Source organism: Astatotilapia calliptera, chromosome 3, assembly GCF_964374335.1.
Source record: "Astatotilapia calliptera chromosome 3, fAstCal68.1, whole genome shotgun sequence".
In the NCBI taxonomy this organism is placed as follows: Eukaryota; Metazoa; Chordata; class Actinopteri; order Cichliformes; family Cichlidae; genus Astatotilapia; species Astatotilapia calliptera.
In genome coordinates, this window is record NC_137424.1 from 63,616,447 (window position 1) to 63,632,217 (window position 15,771).

The following is a 15,771-nucleotide window of genomic DNA, read 5'->3' on the forward strand; positions in this document are numbered from 1 at the left end:
TAATCACACTCCCACAATCGGTTGGATATGACAGGCATTGCTCTAAAGTAGGAGTTATTGTGGTGCAATTTAGCCAGGACCGTTTTTTTTAAACTATAGTTTTAAATGAAACAGTTTAATTATTAAACAGAAACATGTTAACAAGCCACAAAAATGTATGTCACACTCACACTCCCGCTATACGTTTCGTGCTGAGCAGACTTGTCTCTGTGATTCAATTGGGTTGAATTTGACAGAAATGGGCGGGGTTATTTGCGGATTTGCTCCCGGTGAAGAGGCGCCAGAATTGACTGCTCTGACTCACTCTCGAAGCGGTCAGAGGACTGAGCGCTCGCCCAACTTTCGCTCTTATTCACCTGATCATCAACTTTAGGAGCTGCTTTCCCACCTGCTTTCAGCGCGTGTTTGTGAAAGTCAGCGGCTCTCTCAGCCTGACCGGAGAAACATCTGGAGAAGCCGGACTGAAAGGTGAGTTGTAACTTTCTCACCCTTGTTTGTATCTCAGAGGATATAGGCTAATTTGCACCAGTGAAACCTGCTCAAAAACTGACCTAGATTAAATAGATTAAATAGTGTGTGTGAAGCTGGATTTGAGAAATACGTGTGTTAGGGCAGGCGGGACAGACTGATACAGTTAAACAACACCGGAAGGCTGTATATACAGGTGGGGGAGGGTCCGCGCTCCAGGGGTCTAAACTCGCTCAGCTCCTCTCATTCCCCACTAGCGGAGTGAGACCCTAACCATCCTCACACACAAACTCCACGCCAAACTGCCAACACTCACGCTCAGGGGGTCCAAGGGTTCAGGACGGGTCCGGGAAATCTGTTACATGGGGGATTAACTGCAGGTACTACGTGGGCCAAAGGCGGGAGCCCAACATGAGCTCCGCACAGGCATAGCGATGAGAGAGAGAGATACAGAGACACACACACACACACACACACACACACACAGCGCCGGGACGATGACAACGTGATAGAATCCGGTAATTTTCATTTCAATTCAGTCTTTATTGACAGGCTTTATGTCCATAGAAACAAGACAAAACACACACACACAAAAAATTATATATATAAAATATAAAACATTGTAAAAATCTAAAACCATAATATTCATAAAATAGACGATTACTTAAAAGAAATCAATAAATGCACAAAAACTTCAACCAGTGCTTCCTCAGACTGGATGAGTAGCGGGAACCACTCAATGTGGGATCTGAGAGTGCTAAAATGATACTGTTACTGGAGCCATTGAAACTTCATCCATCTGCAGAGAAAAAGCAGCTCCACACACCTCTAAATGTGAACATTACATTTTTTAAAGGTGCTTTAAAAGTCCAAACACCCACAGCTGCAAACATCTAACTGGCACTGCACCCTATCCTAAAAAGGATCCTCATTGCATCATTATATGCAACATGCAGCTTCTTCATGCTGCATTGTTTGTAGGATGACCACAAGGGGGCAGTACATAGCGCTGTGCAATACACTTTAAACAAAGCCACTTTAACTGTGCATCAACAAAAGCTGAGGCAGAAATCCAGTTCATTGAGTTTCAGAAACATGTCACTGAGGTATGCCACAAGGTTTCATAAGAAAGTTGTAACAGTTAAATTTGAAACTTCATCCATCTGCAGAGAAAAGCGGCTGTCACACACCTTATCATTAAGGTGCTCCTCTTTGACATAGATATTTGCCTGCTGATTGTATTATTGGACAGAGGAATAGCCCATAGTTTGCTGGCTGCTGTGTCATCAATCATAGTGAAAACCATAGCCACAGCACAGGGAGTATTAATTCTTTGGCAGTTGTGCGGCTTTTGAGACTTTTGCCACTCAGTAGACAACTTTATAGGAGATGAGATGAGCATCTGCCGGCACAAATGCAGCTTTAGTAAAGAGACACTGTTCTTTGCTGAACCAAACCATTGAGACGTTAAAGAACAAAGTGCTTCCTGCAGCCTTTCTTTTGCATGCATCAGGCACACGCACGAAGGAAATGTGTTTCATACAGTTATTAGACCAGTCTTATCTTATCATGGCCCTGCTTCGTTCTGGTTGTAATTTTGGATTCTAAGATATTTAATGTACCATAATAATTCATAACAATTTATAGCTGTTGAGAATTTATTTTGCTTTTTATGCTTTTTGGCTAAATTACCCCCTTACAGACATACTGCCATATCTAATTTGTTACAAAATTAAATCAAATCCAACACAAAAATGAGTATGATGGACCATGTTTTGGTTTCCTAGAACAGGAAATGTTCCTGTTAGATGTTTTTAGGAAAAGAAAAAAAAAGTACTTCTTCTGGTGTAAGTCCTTCTAAGCAACCTTAGCTGCTGGGCTCTATGCTGATTAGTTCAGAGGCTCAAGAGTAAGAGTAAGCAGCACACACGTGACTTTTGGTGGGCAATTTGTTGCTACTTGTGTAGTGTATTTTTGAAAAGCAACAAAGCCTCAGTTTGGAGAAACTTAGAGAAACCCACAAGACATCCATGGTTAGTTGTATTTTGACATTTTCCAACTATTTGCTCATAATGTGTGCCAACAGGCATTTTCAGCATTTTCCTTTTCTGGATATTTTTAGATATTAATTATTTATTTTTATCAGGATATCAACATCTGAACTTTTTCATCCCTCCCTGACGACTACAGTAAAAAACAGAGGTGTGTTTAGTTTCAATGTGAGTCTTCTGGACAACAAAACTGTTCGAAACACCACCGTTTTTTCCGTCTTAAGAACAAACACTTGACATACTCTGCTTTTATGTTCACGATTGCAGGAGAAAATGCCTCCCAAATGATCAAAGAACACTGGAGATATTAGGGACTTTCTTTCCAAGCAAACGGTAAGTAAAAACTAATAATACTGCAATGTTATTGCTTCCCCATTTCTACTCTGTATTTATCAGCCAAATTAATTTATCTGTGCTTTTCTTTTTTTAACAGAACAGTCCCAGTGGCAGCAGCAGCAGCAAAGCAAGCATGCAGTCAGAAGGACCTAAACCCCCTCAGGTGAGGTCTTATGTCAGTGTGAAAATAGCTGATTGAACAATAAACAAGCTCGTAGGTTCTTGACATGTTTAATATTTTATGTAATCATGAAATATGAACCTTTACATTTCTGACACTGTCAATGAAAACTGAATCTGTGTGAGCTTTATAGGGAGTTGAAGTATGATTGATGAGATATGCACATACCAGTGATTTGGTCTGAGGGCCACGTCATGCTTCACATCTCTGCAAGGGTCTGCTTCATATTATCCAACACTGTGTGCAACCCACAAATTGTGACAAAGGAAGGTCTTACAAGGAGATTCACCATTTTTCACACTTTTGTAATCAGAATACAAAATTTTAATACCAAATATTAAAAAAACATGACATAAAGGTATTTTTAAATAATCTACATTACAAACTAAAAAAAAACAAAGCAAGACAAAATACATTATTAGGTTAACCTTAAAAAACAGGACTTCAGCCAATATTATTACAAACACTAGAGTTCCACAGGGTTGTGTCCTCAGTCCCATCCTCTACACCCTGTACACCCATGACTGTGTCACCTCCAACAAAGATAACATCGTTTTGAAGTTCACGCCCGACACTGCAGTGATTGGCCGCATCACTGGAGGGGGCAAAGCAGCTTACAGGAGAGAGGTGGCCGGTCTGGTGTCATGGTGTGAGGACAACAACCTCACCCTCTACACTGACAAGACAAAGGAGATGATAGTGGACATGAGGAAGAAGAGGAGGCCTCACCAACCACTGTCTATCCGGGGACTTGAAGTGGAGAGGGTGAACAGCTTTAGGTACCTGGGCGTCTACATCTCTGAGGAACTGACCTGGACACTGAACACCACACAGCTGGTCAAGAAGGCTCAGCAGCGGCTGTATTTCCTGAGGAGGCTGAGGGAATTTGGTATGTCGGCCAAGATCCTCAGCAGGTTCTACAGCTGCACTGTGGAGACCACACTGACCAGCTGCATCACTGCATGGTATGGCAGCACTACTGCTATGGACCGCAAACGCCTGCAGAGAGTGATAACAACCGCGGAGAAGATCATCAGGAGTCCGCTGCTCTCTCTGCAGAGCATCTACAATCACAGAGTCCAGAGAAGAGCTGCCTCCATCCTCAAAGACCCCACATGCCCCAACACGGACTGTTCACACTTCTGCCCTCAGGACAAAGGTTTAGAAGTGTGAAATCCAGAACATCCAGACTCAACAACTCCTTCTTCCCCACTGTCATTGAACAGCTGACCTATTTTTGAACAGTAAAAATAATTTTTTGCACATCAGGTCATCCTGCATATTAAGCCAGCATATTACAGCCACAGGTCTTTTGCACCTCTGTTTCACAATTCAATATTTTGTCTCCTTTTCTGTCTTCATTTATTTATTTGCACTATTTGTATTTTTTCTGTTCTATTTCTATTGTATATATTAACCGGCATCTGAGGGTGGACAGCAAAGAAAGAATTTCATTGCATAGAGAAATGCTTTTTTTTTCTTTGGACACATGACAATAAACACTTTGAATCTTGAATAATTTGATATGTATTTATATATTTTAATATCTGTTATTTCTGCAGGGATTTACGCCAACTCGACCAAAGGAGGAAAATGACAGTGATTTCACTGTAAGTGTACCGTGTTACATTACATGACCAAAATACTGCTCTGCTTCTTTAGTACCACTGTGTTTCTAACCATCTCGCTCTAATTTCCTCTAGGTTCAACATTCCCATGAATTTACGGTGAAATTCAGTCAAGCTAGTTATGAATATACTGTTCAGTGTAATCAGCTTTGCACAGTGCTGGAAGCCATAAAATCAAATGAGAAATGCAATGAGAAGATTAAGTGTGCAGATGAGAACATTATCATTCAGCTAGGTAAAGAGGATAAGGAGTCAATTGTTGCAACACATTTCCCCTGTTCTTGCATTGATGATGGTGAGTGTCTGATCATATCATGTAGAGCAGAAAAAGTTGAAGGTAAAGTCCAACATTCCAAAATAGTGCATCCAAAAGAGCACTATTCTGTCTTCTATATAGACACAGTTGGTGGGCTACACACTAAAACAAAGGAACTTTTTAAAAATAATGATGTAAAACAGTTCAAGAACCTCTGTGTTTATGGAGAAAAGGGAATAACTGTGGCTGAGGCTCTGAAGAGAGACGGTCGCTTCATTGATGACCTTGGTAACTTTGAGCTGTCCAACAATCAGGATCCCAAACGCCTCACTGTATGCACACAAAAGGTAGAAATCCTACACCAGAAACAATTCAAGATACGCCTTCCAAAAGATAAAAAAGAAAACAATGGAAAATCGCAAGAAAGCCCAACAAATAATTCTCAAAGTAATTGTGAAAGCAGATCAGAGTCAGAGATTATCGATTTAGCACGACAGGAGGGAATCCGTGTAAAAACAGTGATAGAAACCAGCAGTGATGTTGATAGAGACAAGATTTATGAACTACTGCGTGAGCAGTTTCCAGATCTGAAACGATGGATGGCGGATAGATTCGATGGTGATTCTTTCCAGAAAGAACTGAATCTCAGGAAGGAGAACTTTGGAAAGATCCAGCAGTCCTTCAGCCAAGTTTACAGAGTCAGGAAGCTGCTAGAACTGGGAAAGTCAGTTTGCAAACTCGTTATTAAGGATGTTTCTATGGGAACAGGCTTTGTGCTGTTTGATACTTTCATCCTGACTAGCGCACATTTATTTAAAGGTTACGTTGAAGGAAAGGCGCTGCAGCAGGATGTAGAAGTGTTTGCTGTATTTGACTACGAGAAGTCTGAGCCAGAAACAAATTTCTACTACTTTAGAGCAGAGAATACATTCACTGACTTTGATGCTGATCTAGATTATGCAGTTCTGGAGCTCAACCCTGAAGGCTCAAAACCAAACCAGCAAACAAGAGCACAGAACATAAAGGTACCACCAGGGCTGCTCAGTGAGTTTGGACCACTGCCTGCCAATGGTGAAGCCTGCGTCATTGGACACCCAGCAGGGGGGGTGAAAAAAATGGATCCTACATGTATCATTGAGACAGATAAGAGAGGGCAGGCTATTGATGAACATTTGTATCAGTACAAAAACCTGCTCATCATCAAAACAATCAGTGATTGGCTCAAAGAGCATGGCATTAATGACATATTGATAGGTGGATGTAAAGCAGGAAAGGTAGCGACCTACCACACTTTCATGTATCACGGTGCCTCTGGTTCTCCAGTGTTTGATGGACTTGGCAGAGTTTTTGGTTTGCACACTGCAGGTTATGTCTGTGATTCAGTCAACAGTGATGAGAGCGTCATTGAATATGCCATTCCTCTTCTTACTATATTTGAAAACTTTGTGGAAAATCTGAAGGAAAGTGAAAATGAGGAGCTGTTGAAGAAAGTTGAGAAGGCAGCAAAAAGAAACCCACACCTGAAAGAGATACTCAATGCTGAGGAGCCAATGGAAGTCAGTTAGGTATACAGATTAGGGCAAGTTGCAAACTATTTCTGATTTCAGAGATTCCTTTTTTTCTAATGCATTATTCTTCAAAGAATTGAACACATAAGATGTAACCTGAACCTGTGCCTCTGGGGACCTGTGGTATAAGGCACAGGAGGATTTGAAGCTTAGTGAAGTTACTGTAGCCCTATACTGAGAGAGATTACAGTCAAAGCTTATACTGCGGACATAACCTCATGCTGAGTAAAATAATTTATATAATAAGAAAACTTCTGACTTTGCGACTGAAAAACACAGATACTGTGTATTTACCCTTAAAGGCACACTACAATGATATAGAAGTGATGTTTTAAAACCAAGCTTGTAGCTGGCCTTAGTTTAATGTTTAGATTTTAGTAGAAGTTTCTACTTAGTGGGTGTGTAGCTGTCTGTTCAGATGTATTACCCAGGGTTTTTATTATGTCTGTTTTTTTGTTTTGTTTTATAACTACTGGTGGAATGAAAACCATCCTTTGAAAATCATGTTTTTTACCCCTTGTGTTTTAACATTGCTGTGTATGTTTAGTACAATGTAATACAAACCATATGCTGTTAACCTGTTTGTGACATGTTTAGTGTTGTCATTATGAACTATAATGTTTTTTTGTTTTAAACTTTCCTTCCTGTTGAAAAAGGAAATTTGTTTATTTCAAGTCAAGATTCTTTACACTCTATTCTTGAAAAACCCACACAGGAAAAGATTTTCTGTCAGACACATTTTTTGAGGCTTGGTGTACATGTCTTTTTGGCAAAACTTCCCAAAGATAAAACGTGTCATAGTGAGTAACACCAATCCTTTTCTCCTGTTATTATTTCAGTTCTGAATAAAATTAAAAAAAAAATGCTAAACTCACCTTCATGTTAGAGTGGTTCAATTTTTCAAAACTGGTGGGAGAAACGTTTTGTTTCATCCAAGTGACTTCTTCGGTCTAGAGAGTATAAGAATATACTTATACAGTGGGGCAAAAAAGTATTTAGTCAGCCACCGATTGTGCAAGTTCCCCCACCTAAAATGATGACAGAGGTCAGTAATTTGCACCAGAGGTACACGTCAACTGTGAGAGACAGAATGTGAAAAAAAAAATCCATGAATCCACATGGTAGGATTTGTAAAGAATTTATTCGTAAATCAGGGTGGCAAATAAGTATTTGGTCAATAACAAAAATACAACTCAATACTTTGTAACATAACCTTTGTTGGCAATAAAAGAGGTCAAACGTTTACTATAGGTCTTTACCAGGGGCCCGTTCTTCGTACCTCGCTAAGTAAGTTAGCTGGATTAGATTGTTGACGATTTTGCGTGATCCTGGATCGTTCGGTTCCCCGAAGCTCATCCGGGACTTGCTGTCATAGCAACAGAGCCGTAAGCGTAAACCTGCTGGGGAGCAGGTTTACTTTATGTAAACAGGATTAGATCGCGGCCACGCAGGTATGTCCGCTTCATTTATACGAAAGCAACAGCGATATTCCACCACTGTTTCACCATAAATAAATAACATCAATGTAACTAAAGACAGTGCAGCACCTGATCCATTTATTGATTTCACACAGGTCATTTCCTAAAAAAGGGAAATGTACTATTAACATTCTATTACATGTATGTGATTATTACAGATGTAATTCATATTTCAGAGTAGTAATTGTAAATTACTTCGTGTAATCAAGATGGGAGACCACGGCTATAAAAGCGAAGGTGGATTTGGGAAGCCTGTCGCAGCCATGTCCTGTCCGTTTACGCGACCAACCCATTGCGGAAGGTAAGATAAGATAAGATAAGATAAGATAACCTTTATTAGTCCCACACGTGGGAAATTTGTTTTGTCACAGCAGGAAGTGGACAGTGCAAAAGTTATGAGGCAAAAATTAGAATACAATAAGAATAAATACAGTACACAACTGTATTTATATTCGGCACAGATGTTTCTGTACACTATGCCGGCCACTTGGTTAGGGCGTTCCATACCCTGCTGTTATGTGCTGGATTGTCTCTGGGGCATCTTTACACAGCCTGCACCTGGGGTCTTGCCTGGTGTGATAGGCACTGTCCTTCAGTCCAGCTTTGTCCAGCTACTGGTAGGATTTCTGGATATCAGCCACCTCCTCTATCTGCCGGTGGTACATACCGTGCAGGGGCCTGTCCTTCCATGATGGTTCCTCGTCTCCCTCCTCTTTCCTCGGGCGCACTAACAGAAACGAGGCTGCCGGACAATGGCGCCACCAGGCCCTCTGACCACCACCAGTAGGCAACGGGTGAAGTGTCTTGCCCAAGGACACAATGACCGAGACAGTCCAAGCCGGGGCTCGAACCGGCAACCTTCCAATTACAAGGCGAACTCACAACGCTTGAGCTACGATCGCTGGTCGCATAAGCGTACGACAAGTGGGCAAAACGCTAGATAGAGAGTCGGCACGACAAGCTGGAGAAGACCCACTCACCACAGCGAGGTCCGACTGGAGTGTAAGCCGGTGAAGCAGGCAACATGAACACAGGAACACAGCCTGCAGTAATAGGTCAAGCTAGGAATGAGACCTGTCCATCCACAGAGCCAAAGCTGCCCCATGCTGTTGACAGACAGGGAGGGGGGCTGGCAGCCAGAGGTGGGTAGTAACAAGTTACATTTACTCCGTTACATTTACTTGAGTACGTTTTTGAAAAAAATGTACTTTTAAAGTTTACTTTTTACTTTTTTTTACTTTTTACTTTTACTTGAGTACATTTGTGAAGAAGAAACGGTACTTTTACTCCGCTACATTTGCAAAATTTAACTCGTTACTTTTTAAAAAATAATTAGTTTAACACATTAGATAACATGCCGCCAGTGGAGTTTCCGGTAACTTTTTTACCAATCACATGTGGCCATGCAGTCACATGACCAGTTTGAAACTGTGGCGGGCAGAGCGGGCCAAGCATTTCAAAGTAGCAGCAGACACACGGAAAGAAAAAACCCATGAAAACATGGCAGAGCCAGTCGTCTACACTAGAGCTGAGGAGGATGAACACCCTTGGCGTCACATACAAAGAATGTTTTGCTTAAAAGAAGTACAAAAGAACAGCTATGTCTTCAGCGTCAGTGTCTTCAGTGAGAGCCAAAACAACAACTTTTCAGCGTGAAAAAACTCAACTCGTGTAACCTGAGGAAAGGGTAAGTTTTCTCTAAATATCTTTGTAGCTGTGGTTCAGTCTTATGTTACAGCAGCGGTGTCGAGCTCGAGCTGCGAGTGCAGCTTCGGCTGTCCTTTTAACTGCTCGCATGGTTAATGACGCTAGAGTTCCACGCACATGCCAACTAGAGATGGACCGATCCGATATTACGTATCGGTATCGGTCCGATACTGACCTAAATTACTGGATCGGATATCGGAGAAAAATAAAAAATGTAATCCGATTCATTAAATATCACGAAAGCACCTCACAAAACTTGCAACATGCCGTAACTCACCTCAGAACGTTAGCACGTCGGAGCAGTATGCATCACGTGATAGAGCGGCTGTGGCATGCAGGACCTGTCGGTGGTCTGGATAGCATGTGGAGCTTCGCTAGCAACCCGGCATTTCATCTCCGACAAAGTTATCCCCGAGAGAAGTAAAGCAAGTGTGTAAGTCCATCTCTGAATGTTTGTAAAGCATTCCTGCGTTAAGCTTAACAAGCGACTGCCTCTCGCTCTCCGGCTGCTACTTCAATCATGAAACTGCTTAATGATCAGCTGATCGGCTTTTCTGTCGCGAGTCTGTGTCTCTGGTTTGTTTTTGGCCCACTTTGCACCAGAAAGAGGAAACCAGCGGCTGAACAACAGCAGCACGTTTAAGCTTGATCAGCTGTTGTTAGAATTTATTTATTATTACTTTCTACTCGAGGATCTTTTTCTACGTAGCTGACGGCTGGTAACTGTGCAGGGGCGGATCTAGCAAAGTTTAGCCAGGGGGGCCGATAGGGCATTAACAGGGAAAAGGGGGCACAGAGACATACTTTTCTTTCTTATTCTCATTTAAAATGTCGAGCTTTTAATAAATAATTATCCGAATCTTACACCCAAAGTTTTAATTTGATGTAAAATGAATAGAAGTCAATTACTGTATATAGTGACTATTAAGTCTAATATATATACCCTAGTAAGCTTTAGTACTTTTTCCTTTGAGAAGGTACCATCTGTGCAGTCTGCAATTTTGTTGAAGAAAGATGTTGAATCTATTTAATATTTCTTGAAAAATAATTGATTTCTGTGCATTTTTTTTCCACACTGCATCAAATTAAGGTTGATTACGTTGATTAAGCATCATGAGGTGGAGTGTGAGGGGTGGTTCCCTATTTTTTATTTATTTTTGTTGTTGCTGGGAGTTGGAACCCTATTAGTTAGGTTGCTTAATATTTACGCTAAGTACTCTTTAAAATACCAGAATAGGGAGGATGGTGTAGGTTTAAGTTTATTAGATTGATCAGTATTGCTGAACTATGAAATATTTTTTTTTGCATACAGGTATAACAGAATAGCTTTAGTGTAGTTGTTGTTTTAAACTTGAGTATGAACTTATACAAAATGCAGCAAGATATTTAAAAAACAGTTTTGTTGATTAAAAAACACTATATCGGATTCATATCGGTATCGGCAGATATCCAAATTTATGATATCGGTATCGGTATCGGACATAAAAAAGTGGTATCGTGCCATCTCTAATGCCAACAGCTCGTCTCTACTGCTTTAACTGTTAAAACAGAAGGCAATACTGCGGCTGACAGGCTTTATTATGTGAAACAGCAGCTTGTTTAGTTTAAACAGTCTGCATTAAGCTGGGCAAACACTGTGCAATTTTTTTCAGTCACGTTATTCAGCTCCTTTCACTCACACAGACACACACACACCACCGTCAACTTTGCTAAATTACTAATGAAAAACATTGATCAGGCAGCTGTGATTGAGCAGCAATGTCCATCCAACTCTTTTCATGTTTGTAGTCGTGATAATTTTGTGAGGCCACATTGAAAAGCCTCGGATACAGAAGCGTAGAGCTGCCACCCAGGCAAAAGAAAAATAGAAAAGTGGAAAAGTATATTGTTCTAACAATATACTTTTCACGTTTGAACAATATAATATCACGTTATTACAATATACAGAATTATCATGTTACAATATAAATATTATATAGGCTACATAGCAGCTCCAGTCACGCTTCCATCACCGTCTTTCTCGTCTTTTCACAGAGTAACAGCCAAACAGGAGGATCTATTGGCTAGTACTGCTTAGCCTTGCACACATTCTCATTTTAAACTTAATCTGGAATTCATTGCAAACTGTTTGTGCGGGATATGAATGACAAGATTTTGTTTTTCTACAAGAGTTAGTAAAAAACATCTCCAGTGTGATCAAATCTTCTTGCCAAACATCCACAGCTGCAGTGTATACAGCATTATAATGACCAGACCTAATTCTTTTGAAAACCATACATCTTTCCACAGGTCTCATCTTCATCGGACATCACCTAGACTCAGAGCTGGATGAGGCCAGCACAAACAGCAGCCTAACCGACTAAGATGATGGATCCATGGGGTCAGGAAAGCCAGAAGCAGGGCTGGAGAGGTACCTTTCATGTCCATTCACTGGAGGTGTGGCTCTATTGCATGGCGTTCCTCACATCAAGAAGCTGTCGATCAAAATCAATACAGCTCTTCCTGCATCTGGAGCTTGTGAAGGACTTCTCAGTCATGCAGGACTCCTGCTCACTGCTAAACAGTTAGAGCTTCACAGAAAGAACCTTGAGAGCAAACTGCTGCTGAAGCTTAACCATCATTGCTTGAAAAAATGTTGTGGAAATCTGGAAATTAGAATTGTTGTGCCTTATTTTGTTGATGTTTTTACATATATTCCTTTTTAAAATACAAAAATGTGTATATTTATTTATTTTTATTTTTATGATAGCATTTATTTATAAAATAAATCAGACATCTCAAACAGTTACTCACTACTTGAGAGTTTTTACTCTTACTCGAGTAACTTTTTTGAAGACTACTTTTCACTTTTACTTGAGTAATAATATTTTAAAGTTACTTGAGTACAATTTTTGGATACTCGACCCACCTCTGCTGGCAGCCTAGCCTGCTGAAGTGGAGGGCTGAGCAAGGCGACGATCTGAAAGTCCACCCCCAGCACTGTCACTACGTGCTGTCCGCAGACAGATGAGCCTCAAGAGTGAACTCAAACGAGACACTTAAGGTCAGTCATAAGTCCCAGCTCACTGAGTGGGCCTGTGTTGGCCGTGTAAGCCTGTGACACACAGGCAATGCACCAGACAGGGAGCCAGCGTTGTAGGCTGGAGAGCTCTTACTCACTGGCTGAAGTATCAGACACAGCGAGATCTGACAAGCGTGTAAACGCACGGCACGTGGTTAGCACGCCAGAAAGCACAGGCGGTTGGCAAGGACGAGCCTGCGTGCATGCTCCCCAAGGATCCCCAGCTGGGGCCTGGGGTGCCCAGGGCCAGAACCCAGAATCCCAGGGGCAGAGTAAGGAGAGGAAGCGTAGCTCACGAGCTGCTGAGTGGGGACCCCACTGGCTGTGCAACCCTGCAAGAAGCGGGCAACGCCAAACAGGGAGCCAGCGCTGCAGGCTGGATAACACTCACTCGCTGGCCGACATATCAGACACAACGAGGTCCGACTGGTGTGTAAGCCGGCGAACTGCAGGCAATACGCTAGGGGAGCACAGCCTACCAGGCCACTCAAGCATGGCAGCTGGCTATCACTGTGAAAGAAACCTGCGAAATGCGGACGATGCTGCAGACGGGAAGTTGGGGCTGCCGGCCGGAGAAGCGGCGTCATAACAGATCCCCGCCTGGCACTAAGCAGTGACACATTGCCAGGGAGAGAGAGCCTGCCACAGCAGCTCGGCCACTCAGTGGATGGCTGAGGTAGGACAAGGCCCAAGGCCTCTCCCAGTAGCTGAGCATCTAACCTGCACCATCCCACGACAGGGGAGGGGCTGGTTGCTCAGTTCACTGAGGGCCCAAGTGTGGAGCGACTCAAGTTTCGTCACCAGCAAGAGTGGGCCCGAATAGAGACACTTGTGGACAGTCGCGAGGTCTGACTGGCATGTAAGCCAGCGAACCATGTGCAATACGCCATTTGAGGCCAATAAACAGTCAAAAAAAAGAAAAAAGCATTCTTTATTTTCCTGTTTACAGCATTTTTTTCACACCTTCCTGAAACTTTTGCACAGCACCCTATATGCCCAGATCCAGTTTTGAAAACTCCAGCACGCTGGCAAGGCAAATATAGATTTTTAAACTGTTATTGCATTTAATGAGTTTGACACTTTCTTATTTTTAAGTTATATCTGTATTTATTCTGATTTTAACACAGATTGAACTACGTTTGCTATATTCTGAACTTGGATTTTTGTTTGAAGATACATTAAAGGCCTGACACAGAAAATCACTTCTTCAGGACTTCAATGGCAGAATCATCAGAGTTTGTGTATTTGCCACGTGGTACAGTGAGTAAACAAGATCTGTATTAAAAAATATAAATTAATAATGATTGAAGCAGGTGTAGAAACATCTTACATACTCTGACTTTATGTTTATGATATCAGAAGAAAACTTTTCCCAGGAAATGGCAAAAGATAACTGAGGACGTCAGGCCCTTTTTGGGGAAGAAAACTGTAAGCAACAGCTTGTCTAATAATACTACAGTATTCATGCTTCATCATTTGTCTTTTGTCTGGTTTCATTTGTACGTGCACATGTTTTTATCAGGGCAGTCCTGGTCCTGACAGCCGCAGAGTGAGCATGCAGCTACAGGGAGCTCCAGCCTCTCAGGTGAGGCCACATCAATGTGACCTGAGCTGACTGAAAGATACATACATCTTTAAGTTTTTTGTGTTTTTGATATGTAATATTTAGTCCAGTGTAACGCAAAGTTTGACCTTAGAAATAAATATAAATCTTTCCCTTACTGACATTGTCAAACAACTCTTCAATAGGGTTATTCAGTAATTCTAATAGTTACCACATTAAACTGAAAATATACTTTGTTTTCTTATTTTGCAGACTGCTACACCTCATCCAGTGACAATGAAGGAAGAGAATGGTGATGCCTATAAGGTGCATATTCCCTTTTGTACAAAATACACTTCATTTCACTACCACAAAAGTTTGAAACTTCCATTTCCCCACTCTGATTTCCTGCAGGAACCACATGGACATCAGTTCAGAGTGAAGTTCAGTTCTGATGACACATACACCATTGACTGTGTTCAACCCTGCACAGTGCTGGAGGCCATAACATCTTCAAATAAGTATAAGAAGATGGTTAAGGGTGCAGATGTAAATGTTATCATTCAGATGGGTACAGGAGACGACGTATCAATTGTTCCAACACATTTCCCATGTTCTTGTGTTGGGGATCATGAGGTTCTGACCATTTCATGTAAATCAGAAAAAGTAGAATCGGCTCAGGTCCAAGATTCCAAAATAGTACTGTCATGGTCCTGGGCCATGTTGGCCCAGTGTTCTTAGTTTTCTTGTATGTTTGTATTTTGTTCCTTGCTTAGGCCATGTTTTCTGAGTTGCCCTGTTGTGTTGTTCCCTAAGTGTTTTCCCTTCATGGCTTTTACCCCCTGTGTGCCCCTCTGTGTATCTGTGAGCCCTCGTCTCTCCTTATGTTTTATTCCATGTTTCCCCTGCCCATTATGTCTAAGTTCTCCCCGTGCTCTCTCTTCCCCCTGTGTGCCCTCTATGTATTTATGAGCCCTCGTCTCCCTTTGTGGTTGTTTCATGTTTTCCCAGCCCGTTATGTCTGTGTTTTCCCCGTGCTCTCTCTCTCCTCCTGTCTGAACCTCTGTGCACTTCCTGTTTACTTTGTGACTCTCACGCCCATACATGTCATGTTCAGTTCACCCCGCCCTGTCTCGTTATGATTATCAGTGTCACCTGTGTTCCCCGTGTGTTCCCACTTTCCTCGTTAACCCTCTGTGTATTTCTGTCTGCGTCTCCCTCTGTTCAGCGTGACGTCGTCCCTCATGCTGTGTGTGATTCCCCCGTGTTTCCTGGTGAGCTTTATGTTAGTTTTTCCCAGTTTAGTTTTGTATCTCCTATTATCTTTGGTCAGCAATAAAGCTGCTTTTTGAGTTCATCCCCGTGTGTGTGAGTTTTGCATTTTGGGTCCTCCTCCTGCCTGCCACACAGCCGAGCCTTGACAGTACGACGTCACCAGACATGGACCCAGCAGGCTCCTCCCGGGAAAGCGATTTGGCCCGCATCTTCAGCCTG

General features: G+C 42.0%; 1 protein-coding gene and 1 long non-coding RNA gene across 3 annotated transcripts; both read left to right on the forward strand.

The window, feature by feature from the left end:
• Positions 1-244: 244 nt before the first annotated feature.
• LOC113019426 (serine protease FAM111A-like) lies at positions 245-7,362 on the forward strand. 2 transcript variants are annotated; one of them, XM_026163148.2, is made up of 6 exons: positions 245-468; positions 2,615-2,670; positions 2,787-2,852; positions 2,953-3,018; positions 4,599-4,646; positions 4,740-7,362. In XM_026163148.2, exons 4-6 carry the CDS (start codon positions 2,989-2,991, stop codon positions 6,483-6,485), a joined length of 1,824 nt encoding a protein of 607 aa, XP_026018933.2. In that variant the 5' UTR covers positions 245-468; positions 2,615-2,670; positions 2,787-2,852; positions 2,953-2,988; the 3' UTR covers positions 6,486-7,362. The 2 variants fall into 2 exon arrangements, with proteins under 2 accessions (XP_026018933.2, XP_026018931.2); XM_026163146.2 differs by lacking the exon at positions 2,615-2,670 and having other exon boundaries at positions 298-468.
• Positions 7,363-12,381: 5,019 nt separating this feature from the next.
• On the forward strand, positions 12,382-14,708 carry LOC145422412 (uncharacterized). Its single transcript, XR_013903696.1, has 4 exons — positions 12,382-14,162; positions 14,257-14,319; positions 14,551-14,604; positions 14,692-14,708. It is a non-coding gene; the product is annotated as an uncharacterized LOC145422412 (long non-coding RNA).
• Positions 14,709-15,771: the final 1,063 nt, after the last annotated feature.